This window comes from Xyrauchen texanus, chromosome 3 (assembly GCF_025860055.1).
Source record: "Xyrauchen texanus isolate HMW12.3.18 chromosome 3, RBS_HiC_50CHRs, whole genome shotgun sequence".
NCBI lineage: Eukaryota > Metazoa > Chordata > Actinopteri > Cypriniformes > Catostomidae > Xyrauchen > Xyrauchen texanus.
In genome coordinates, this window is record NC_068278.1 from 5193249 (window position 1) to 5204808 (window position 11560).

General features: G+C 36.9%; 1 protein-coding gene across 1 annotated transcript in view; it reads right to left on the minus strand.

Moving 5' to 3' along the window:
* eif2b1 (eukaryotic translation initiation factor 2B, subunit 1 alpha) overlaps positions 1–11323 on the minus strand; it is a 37467-nt gene extending 26144 nt beyond the window's left edge. The window contains exons 1-3 of the mRNA XM_052103592.1: positions 10995–11323; positions 9506–9607; positions 9242–9378 (exon numbers count right to left, since the gene is read on the minus strand). Of these exons, the coding sequence (XP_051959552.1) occupies positions 9242–9378; positions 9506–9607; positions 10995–11007 (252 nt within the window). The 5' untranslated portion in view covers positions 11008–11323. The remainder of the gene's footprint in view (positions 1–9241; positions 9379–9505; positions 9608–10994) is intronic.
* Positions 11324–11560: the final 237 nt, after the last annotated feature.

Consider the following 11560-nt stretch of genomic DNA (forward strand, 5'->3'; position numbering starts at 1 on the left):
CAATGAATATACAACCCATGGTTGCATAGTTCTTTAAATTGGTCAACCTCCCGCAAAACATATAATGTTACTTGAGTTGGTGCTTTTTTGGGGCATTTCTATCTTTATACTGTGGAAGCTTTGTTTGGAAAATGTTAATAAAGGATTATTGTTACATATTGTTTTGTTGTCTTTCCTAAGAAGGAATTCTTAGGAGATTGTATGGTAATTACGTTTTATATTTAGCCAATCATTTAGTTGATTATTTGTCTTCTGAAAAATGTATATTCATGATAGTGTTGGATAAATATTCTGGAACTAACCTTTGTAGCTCTCTGAGGTATACTTTTTTAGCAGAAGGGCTACTTGGACTTGTGAGTAAGAATAAAGATTTTCTTTGCTTAAGTTTTATCACTAGAGTGGCCTGATTCATTTTACAGGTGAATTTCCACCACACCTTCCAACTAGATCATTAAAAATATATATATTTTACCAATTATTAGTTTTTCATTATATTTGTCACATTTTAGCTTTTAAAATTGTACAAATCCTTGCATTCTAGAATATACTGTTCCATATTTATTGTTTACATGCAGAATTTGTGAAGTCGAATAGCTTGTTGATGTTTTGATCAACAATGGACTGTAAAGAGCAGAAAGTTTATTAAATGGGTTGTGTGGACCTCCTTTTTGGACACACATTATACAGAATGAGTCAAAACAAACTTTCACTTTCAACACACAGAGAAAGAATCTTGGTGTTGAAGTTCTTTTTCACTAGACTACTCAATCACTGGTAAGTAAATCTGAAAATGTACAAGCCAGTGGCTAATTATAGACATTTGAAATTTGGTCACATATACACTGATTTACTTGACTTGTAGAGGGGTGCCGCATAAAGTGAAAAATCGATCTTGGGATTTAAGAATCGATATCATTCAAAGAAGATCATGATATATTGAAAAATTATATTTTACCAGCCCTATTTTCCAAAGTATAAAATTGAATCTTACCATAAAAGTCTATGTACAGTAATATTTTTACTGTATATACAGTGTACAGTAAGAAAAGCTATGTATAGTTAGAATTAATTTCTGAACTGTGGGATGGATTCTTATTGACCCCTCAGTATGCCTCGCCTTAAAAGCATTTCTGACCAATCCTATCTTAGCAACTATTGTGTCCGCTATTTGACAAGCACTTGCCTTTTTCCAACAAGATAAATGATTGTTTAATTAGTTTTAGGCAGAATTTTATAGAAATTATCCAAAAAAATGTTTTAACTTTGTTGCTAGGTCACTTGTAATAGTGAAATTACGTACCTAAAGAGGATATATGCAGTGTTCTTTCTTTCTTTTTTTAATCTTTAAATAAATCTTGAAAAGAGCATGATATGGATTAATCGTAGATGACCAGTTTAATTTCACTGTCCACATCTCTTCAACTGCCCAGTCTTGCAGGTTCGCACTTTACAACATCAGGAAAGTCAGACATTTTCTGTCTTCATATGCTGCACAGCTCCCGATCCATGCTCTGGTTATTTCAAGACTGGACTACTGTAATGCTCAGTAGGCCAGCCTCCTAGCTAGCATGATTAAACCAGCAGATGGTCCAGAACGCAGCAGCACGTCTAGTCTTCAATCAGCCAATGAGGGCTCCACGTGACCACACTAAGGTTGCTCCGATACAAAAATGTGGCTTTGGAACGATACCAGCCCTGGTACCTTGGTATCGATACTAAATTTATACTATAATCAACAAATAAAAAGCCTCAGATTTTTTATATAATATGCTGCACAACAGAGCTTCACGGTATTAATGAAAAAAATCTGATTCCCAGTGGCACAAGACTACTTTCGTTTGTGAAATTGCTTACATATTATTATTATTATTAGTATTATTATTATTATACAACCACTTAATACTACATAACTGTTATTATGAGTTATTTCTACATTTTGAATATTCATTTTTTATACAGTTGTAATAATTATATTTCCACGCATCCATTTGAACAGACCTTTCATATTAGCAGACTTTTATTTTGACAGACCTTTTGAGTTCTTCCAGTTTTTATGGGTTAGTTATATCAAGCTTCCCATTAATGCTGGGATACTCCCATCGAGACTCTGGAGCTGAAATCTCCGAGCTGCACCAGAGTTAATTTAAAGGGCACCTATTATGGAATTTTGAAAATTACCTTTCATGTAGTGTGTAACATAGATTTAAGTGAACAAAAACATCCTGCAAAGTTTTATATATGAAATTCACCGTAAAAAAAGTTATTGTCTCTCAAAAGTAGGAGTCAACTCTGAGTCAATGCAATGAATCGTTTTTCCAATGAGTCATTTTCCTTTTCGTTGTGACGTCAAGACGAAAAATTATCAAATTGGCCGTGCCCACTCATTGCGCGCGCAGACACCAGGGAAAACTTGAAAACATCATGTCGACAACAAGACGCTGTGTTCTGAAGTGCATAACAAAAGCGACCTTTTTTTCACTGCCCAGGGATGAGCATGTGACGAATCAGTGGCTAGAGTTTATATTTACAACTATACCACACAAGTATAGCCCGAACCTTGTTCTGTGTTCGCGTCATTTTAATGATGATTGCTTTACGAACATGAATGCTTTCAAGTGTGGATTCGCGAGCCGGTTGATACTGAAGGAAGGTTCAGTACCAAGTTTATTTGGATCAGCTTCCTCCTCCGAATCACAACCTGTAAGTATTATTAATAATTGTTGCTTTTATGTGTTTTTTAGCATGCTTTATAAGTATTTGTGTGTGTTGTGTAAGTTACGTTCAGCGCAGCTTCTAGGTCTCCAATGTCAATTTTTTGGAAATATGTGAAATGTTTGTCGATGTTATTGGAGTTGTCATAAAGAATAGAGCAATAACTTGTAGTAATGCAGTGTTTACCAATATGTTTATGCGTTGGGCTAACGCAAACAATTACTGATTGGGTGTTTAACACCGAACTTTGGGCTATGATCGCTAACATAAATCAACTCCAATTCCTTCTCTGATTTTGATTTTTTTACTACAAAGCAGTGATGGGCGTTCCGTTTCCAACAATCTTTGCACAGAGTATACCAATCACAACTGACTGGGTCATCTGACCAATCACTGCAGATTAGCGTCACGCAAAGGAGGGGTTTGGAAAAATGAGTCGCTGAACGAATCATTTGGGAGTCGGTGAGCAAATCAGGTAAACATAAATGCATATTATAAGACAACAAAAGTGTTTTTTGTCAAATTGTTAAATTTGACAAAAAATGTAAAATTGTTGTTGGGGACTCCCAAAACAATATTAGTGTTATGTATACCTTGCCTTGTCTCACATTTGCCCTTTGTTTGTCATTTTTTTCACTTTCGTAGTTCCGTAGTTTTCATTTTGTCCCTTTTGTAGTTCCATAGTTTTCTTGTTAGCCTCTTTTTCTTGTTCTCTGTTCATTGTTTGCACCTGCCCTCGTTAATTTGCCATTTGCCTCTGTTTATTCCCTTGTTATCTTGTTGGAGTTCTGTTTGTTCATTGGCCCCTTTTTCTTATGTTCATGTATTTATACCCTGGTTTTTGGTTCAGTCCTGGTCTATCGTTGTATGTAGATGAATGTTGATGAATGTTGTCAAGCCTGGTCTGTGTTCCCTGCCCGAGTTCTCAGTTTATGTTTCATCGTGTTTTGTTTATTGTTTTCCCATTGTGGCTGTTTCCTTTGTGTTTATTCGTTTGTTTGTTTTAATAAAGTTAAAGCTGCATTTAGACCTGCTCTCCTCGTCTGCCTTCCAAGCCTCCCAGTCGTTACAATTAGGAACATTTTAAATGCTATAATAGGTGCCCTTTAAGTGTTAACAGCCATTTATACTCTATACACACTGAATGAAAATGAAGCAACAGCAATGTATATTGAGTTTGTATGAGTGTGTGCTAGGGCATGCACGATTTGGGGAAAATGTCATATTGCGATTATTGAGGTTAATATTGTGATATGTGATTGCGATATAATAAACAAATTGTATCATGAGTCAACTTGCTTGGTTATCAAGGAAAATGCACAAATAGATAACTGATAATGCTGAAATGTGTATTTCTCAACTCAAACATACAAACTAGCAACAACAACAACTATAAATGCACAGTGTTTTCAAATAAAAATAATATTTTTACCAAATTAAATAATATCTTTGTATTACTGCAAACTTGTTATTTTCTCAATATTGCACCTAAATAAAATAGAACAATAACTAAGAACATACACATTTTCACGAAAATAAGATGGTCCAAACTAACAGGGACATTTAAGCTGGATGTAACATGTACTTTGTATAAACTGGATATAAAAGTGTGGTTCATTCAATCAAACCACTAAAACTGTTGTTGTTTTTTTTTGAATGATCAACTGGTATTTCCAAATCCTCTTTCTAAAAATTTCTACTTATCTTGTCCAGTGTGTGGATCATTTTCTGAAATCCCACTTTGCTAGTGGTGCATTGTGTCTCTTGCAAAGCACTGCGTTATGGAGTCGTGGCTTTGTGTTAATACACTACTAATGACCTGGCAACTGAATACTAGTGTTAATTTTGTCAGCTATTTTTTTATTTAGTCTTAGCTAAAAGGACATTTGAAACAGGATTTTTATCATATTTAGTCAACCTTATCCTATTTTAATTTTTAAAAAAATTGGTCAAGTTTTAGTTGACAAAGTCCAGGCTTTTTAATGTAGTTTTAGTCAATGAAAACTGTTGACATTTTAGTCATATTTTAGTCACTGAACCCTGTGTGTGTGTGTGGGTGCGTGTGTTTATATATATATACACTCACCTAAAGGATTATTAGGAACACCTGTTCAATTTCTCATTAATGCAATTATCTAATCAACCAATCACATGGCAGTTGCTTCAATGCATTTAGGGGTGTGGTCCTGGTCAAGACAATCTCCTGAACTCCAAACTGAATGTCAGAATGGGAAAGAAAGGTGATTTAAGCAATTTTGAGCGTGGCATGGTTGTTGGTGCCAGACGGGCCGGTCTGAGTATTTCACAATCTGCTCAGTTACTGGGATTTTCACGCACAACCAATTCTAGGGTTTACAAAGAATGGTGTGAAAAGGGAAAAACATCCAGTATGCGGCAGTCCTGTGGGCGAAAATGCCTTGTTGATGCTAGAGGTCAGAGGAGAATGGGCCGACTGATTCAAGCTGATAGAGGAGCAACTTTGCCTGAAATAACCACTCGTTACAACCGAGGTATGCAGCAAAGCATTTGTGAAGCCACAACACGCACAACCTTGAGGCGGATGGGCTACAATAGCAGAGGACCCCACCGGGTACCACTTATCTCCACTACGAATAGGAAAAAGAGGCTACAATTTGCAAGAGCTCACCAAAATTGGACAGTTGAAGACTGGAAAAATGTTGCCTGGTCTGATGAGTCTCGATTTCTGTTGAGACATTCAGATGGTAGAGTCAGAATTTGGCGTAAACAGAATGAGAACATGGATCCATCATGCCTTGTTACCACTGTGCAGGCTGGTGGTGGTGGTGTAATGGTGTGGGGGATGTTTTCTTGGCACACTTTAGGCCCCTTAGTGCCAATTGGGCATCGTTTAAATGCCACGTCCTACCTGAGCATTGTTTCTGACCATGTCCATCCCTTTATGGCCACCATGTACCCATCCTCTGATGGCTACTTCCAGCAGGATAATGCACCATGTCACAAAGCTCGAATCATTTCAAATTGGTTTCTTGAACATGACAATGAGTTCACTGTACTAAAATGGCCCCCACAGTCACCAGATCTCAACCCAATAGAGCATCTTTGGGATGTGGTGGAACGGGAGCTTCGTGCCCTGGATGTGCATCCCACAAATCTCCATCAACTGGAAGATGCTATCCTATCAATATGGGCCAACATTTCTAAAGAATGCTTTCAGCACCTTGTTGAATCAATGCCACGTAGCATTAAGGCAGTTCTGAAGGTAAAAGGGGGTCAAACACAGTATTAGTATGGTGTTCCTAATAATCCTTTAGGTGAGTGTGTATATATATATATATATATACACACACACACACACACACACACACACACACACACACATTTTATTGTTGTTGTAATTTTAGTGTTATTTTTCACATAAGATTGATCTTATTATGATGATCTCATCAATGTTGCAACACGTTGCAAGCTGCAGACAGCGGGGGTGAGAGACGAGCATCTCCGTGTTAGAGCGTGCATCAGCCGGCGGAATTTTAAATCTCTTCCGGTCTGGATTTCGGCTCAGATTGGGTCTCTTCTGTGACTGGTTGAGGCAGCTCTGACCGCACAGAGAATGACAGTTTTGGAGTTTGTGTTTATTTCATGGCACGTTCCCGTATTATATGAACTTTAATTAAGGATGAAATAAAGATATATCGCCAAGCTGTGATCTGTGTTTGTGTTATTTTTTCTGGCCACCAGTTCAGTGTCAGTCTGCTCGGCATCCATTTTCACCTGATTTCCACGCTGCACACCGGAAACTCACATGACAAACACGTGCCACTCCCTAAACGGAGACTGACTGGTCATCTTTTTATTAGCGGTGTAGAAAATGGGCAAACAGCTCTCAGAGAGAATGGGCTATCACGTCTACATATGCACTTATTGATTGCGATATGATTAATCGTGCAGCACTAGTGTGTGCACATGCATGTGTCTGTGTGTGGGAATCATATGACAGAGCAGAGTGGCACCTCTTGTTCATTTTGTATATTGGTACATATTGTAATATGGTACCAAAATTAGCAACAATTAACTACAATGATATAGTACCATTAAAATGTTTTGGTATCGCAATACTTCATAAGTACCAGTAAACCATGCAACCCAACACCCCACACTTGATTTCACTCCACTGGTTACCTGTAGTTGCCCGCATCAAATTCAAGGATTTTTCTGGCATTCAATCCACACTACAAGTTGCTCCCAAAGGTAGGCTAGCACCTTGCATGGCAGCTCTGCCGCCATTGGTGTACGAGTGTGTATGAATGGGTGATTGGGACACAGTGTAAAGAGCTTTGGTAACCTCTAAGGTAAAATAAAAAAGCACTATATACAGTGCATCCGGAAAGTATTCACAGTGCTTCACTTTTTCCACATTTTGTTATGTTACAGCCTTATTCCAAAATGGATTAAATTAATTATTTTCCTCAAAATTCTACAAACAATACCCCATAATGACAATGTGAAAGAAGTTCGTTTGAAATCTTTAAAAATTTATTAAAAATAAAAAACAAAAAAAATCATGTACATAAGTATTCACAGCCCTTGCCATGACAATCAAAATTGAGCTCAGGTGCGTCCAGTTCCGACTGATCATCCTTGAGATGTTTCTACAACTTGATTGGAGTCCACATGTGGTAAATTCAGTTGATTGGACATGATTTGGAATGGCAAACACCTGTCTATATAAGGTCCCACAGTTAACAGTGCATGTCAGAGCACAAACCAAGCCATGAAGTCCAAGGAATTGTCTGTAGACCTCCGAGACAGAATTGTATCGAGGCACAGATCTGGGGATGGGTACAGAAAAATGTCTGCAGCATTGAAGGTCCCAATGAGCACAGTGGCCTCCATCATGTGTAATTGGAAGAAGTTTGGAACCACCAGGACTCTTTCAAGAGCTGGCCGCCCTGCTAAACTGAGTAATACAGAGGGAGAAGGGCCTTAGTCAGGTAGGTGACCAAGAACCCGATGGTCACTCTGACAGAGCTCCAGCATTTCTCTGTGGAGAGAGGAGAAACTTCCAGAAGAACAACCATCTCTGCAACACTCCTCCAATCAGCCCTGTATGGTAGAGTGTCCAGACGGAAGCTACTCCTCAGTAAAAGGCACATGACAGCCCGTCTGGAGTTTGCCAAAAGGCACCTGAAGGACAAAATTCTCTGGTCTGATGAAACAAATATTGAACTCTTTGGCCTGCATGGCAAACATCATCTGGAAAGCAGGCACCGCTCATCGCCAGGCCAATACCATCCCTACAGTGAAGCATGGTGTTGGCAGCGTCATGCTGTGGGGATTTTTTTCAGCAGCAGGAACTGGGAGACTAGTCAGGATCGAGGGAAAGATTAATGCAGCAATGTACAGAGACACCCTTGATGAAAACCTACTCCAGAGTGCTCTGGACCTCAGACTGGGGTGAAGGTTCATCTTCCAACAGGACAATGACCCTAAGCACACAGTTAAGATAACAAAGGAGTGGCTACAGGACAACTCTGTGAATGTCCTTGAGTGGCCCAGCCAGAGCCCAGACTTGAACCCAATTTAACATCTCTGGAGAGATCTGAAAATGGCTGTGCACTAATGCTCCCCATCCAACCAGATGGAGCTTGAGCGGTCCTGCAAAGAAGAATGGGAGAAACTGCCCAAAAATAGGTGTGCCAAGCTTGTAGCATCATACACAAAAAGACTTGAGGCTGTAATTGGTGCCAAAGGTGCTTCAACAAAGTATTGAGCAAAGGTTGTGAATATTTATGTATGTGATTTTTTTTTTTTTTCGTTTTTTATTTTTTAATGAATTTGCAAAGATTTCAAACAAACATCTTTCACGTTGTCATTATGGGGTATTGTTTGAAGTATTTAGAGGAAAATAATGAATTTAATCAATTTTGGAATAAGGCTGTAACATAACAAAATGTTGAAAAAGTGAAGCGCTGTGAATAATTTTCGGATGCATGTAAATGGTATGCACTATACCATTTACATGCACTTCCTTAATATTTAACAATAGTTTCTTTGTAAATCATTTTGGATAAAAGCATCTGCTAAACGACTAAATGTAAATGTTAGCAAAGGCAATATTAAATGAAGAGTTAACAGCATCATAGCGATAACTGGTCATATCGTCTCAAAACACACTCACTATCAAATTATGCTTTTCTCTTTTCAAGTGACTGTGATGATTCTTTGCCTCAATTCCGATTCACAGTATCCAGATTTCAATTAAATTACAATCTAATTTTAAAATATCTTTTACAAAAATCATCAGACATATATGCTTTAAAATGTCACTCTTCATTCTAGCCCACATAAGAATCCTATAAATTCATTTCATTCGAATATTATTAGAATATTTATTAGAATATAAATGCGCTGTTCACGGCAATCTGCCATTCATTCCTATGGGAAGTTCTGCAAAGCTTGTCTGCAAACAAGAGTGGTGTAGCTTAGCAAAGGGTCAATTCTCCAACAGACCAACTAGCTTTACTCTACACACAAATGTCTTACTGACCGGATGTTCCAGTGAGGTAAGACTAATGAAACGCAAGAAGAGTTCTCCTCCAGATGAGACAGCAACTGATGAATCCGTCTCCTGTAGTCGGTGTATAGCCTGTGTCATGTTCTCTCTCAAGCCAACAATAGTCTCACCTAAAAAGACACAAAAATAATTTCATATTCACATCACATTCAGGGCTCATATCTCTAAACACAAAATAAGAGCGCATACCAGGAGACTTCCGAACAAAGAGAAAGAAAATAAGAGAAAATAACTAACTTTTATCTCTCCTTAGGAATTCAAGCAGGGTGCGTATTGCAGCCACAGCTGAAGCCACATCTGGGTCTTCTCTGATCTGCATTCTGAAATATTCAACCAGCTCTGAAAACAACAAAAACAATAACATAGTTTAACAGCATCTGGGGTCAACCTAAAACACCAATTTAAAGACAAGTTCTTAATTGGTGGATGTACATGTTCTGTTTGTTTCAAGAGTAAAACAAGCCATATAATTGACATCATTTGAAAAGTATGATGACATATAATATACATTTTCACAATTACAATGACATGCATCAATGGCTAACAATAAATACATAAATAAATAATAGCAACAGAAAATAAGGAAAAAAATGAAAAACATTGTGATCTGGAACCAATAACTTTGTAGTGTTGGGTCAAGTAGAACTGTTAAATAAACAAGAATACATTTCCTTTTTGGAGTTCTCTCTGAGTCCATTCAGAGTGTGTAGACTTAAAAGGAATATACATTTCCACATTTGTTTAGATTCTGGTTCACAAGCTCTCAATTTGATTCCAATTCAAATATAAATATATATATAACAATTTCCATTTTGCTTAATATGAAAGAAATTATCTTTCTCTCTCTTGCAAGATGCTATGAACTGTTGTTGTTCGGAAAAGAGGACTGTGAACATTCTTCGAAATAACACGGGTTTGGAATAACTTGAGGATGAGAACACAATGAGAGAATTCTCCTTTATGTGTGAACTAATCTTTTCAATGTGCAAAATAAATTTTCTCTGTGAAGTTCTCTTTCTCTCAATGGATATAACACTCAGAAATCAAGTCCCTTACAAATAAATGTACCTATTTCAAGCATTTTTAAAGTAGAATTAATGACTACAGTCAGGTATGAGCAGTTGGGTGAACAAAACAATGGAATTACAGGATAAAAGTAGTCACCATTAAAATTCAATCTTAGGTACTTCGTTGGAAGTTGTCATACTTGTCCTAAACTGTTTGCAGTGGGACATTAATATATATATATATATATATATATATATATATATATATATATATATATATTTTATATTTATTTATTTATTTATTTATTTTTAAACACAAGGATGCAGGTGGCAATAGGCTAATCTATTATCAAGTATTTTTAATTTATATATAACTTTTTACCGTTCACATCACTTTAAATCAGCTAAAGGAAATCATTCTGTAATGTCTTTAATGAATAATACTATAAATATTACTGTAATGAATCAGGGAGCACATACTCCTCTGGCATTTATGCAAAGCGAAGTCCATCGACTGTATAAATATAATAATGATATAGATGACAAAATAAGCTGTCTTTAATTATTTTTTAATATTATGACAAAGTTTATAAGAGGTACGGATTCAGTTCGTTAACATAATTTAACTACTTAACGTTAGACAATAAGAGACCCCAAAAGCTGAAAAACATTGTTTGTCCTGTCATTGCAATGGTTAAAACTACCTTCTTAAAACCTACCTCTTTCTTCCATATTGAATGTCCGCGTGAAGACGTGTCTTAGCTGAGGGTTATTTTACCAGCAAACAATCTCCTTGTCTCAAATAATAAATAATACAATGTGCCACTCGTAGATGTGGGCCGTTGTGCTGATGCAAAGCAATGGTCAAGCTTAACCCACCAGGACAATAAAACTTGAAACCAGACTTTTAATTATACTTTGTTAAAATACGTAGTTTACTGTCTTAATTCAAATTAATTGTTAATTTACAAAAATATTTGTAATGCGTGTTCTTAAGCGAATTTCGCTTTCAGAAATGACGTGCTTTTTCTTTTCCTCGCTTTAATGGTGTGTCGCAAACTTGCATTGTGCATTACCGCCACCATCTGTCCTGTATGGTCCAGAGAAAGCTCCATGACAGACACATCTTCTACTTCTTTTTAGAGCAAGGCAATAAAATACATTTTTAAGCAAGATACAGTAAACTACGGAAGGCCTAAACCGCAACGTAAAAAAAAAAAAAAAAATTGCCAGCATTTCGAGATTAAAGTCGAAATGTTTCGAGAATAAAGTCGAAATGTTTTGA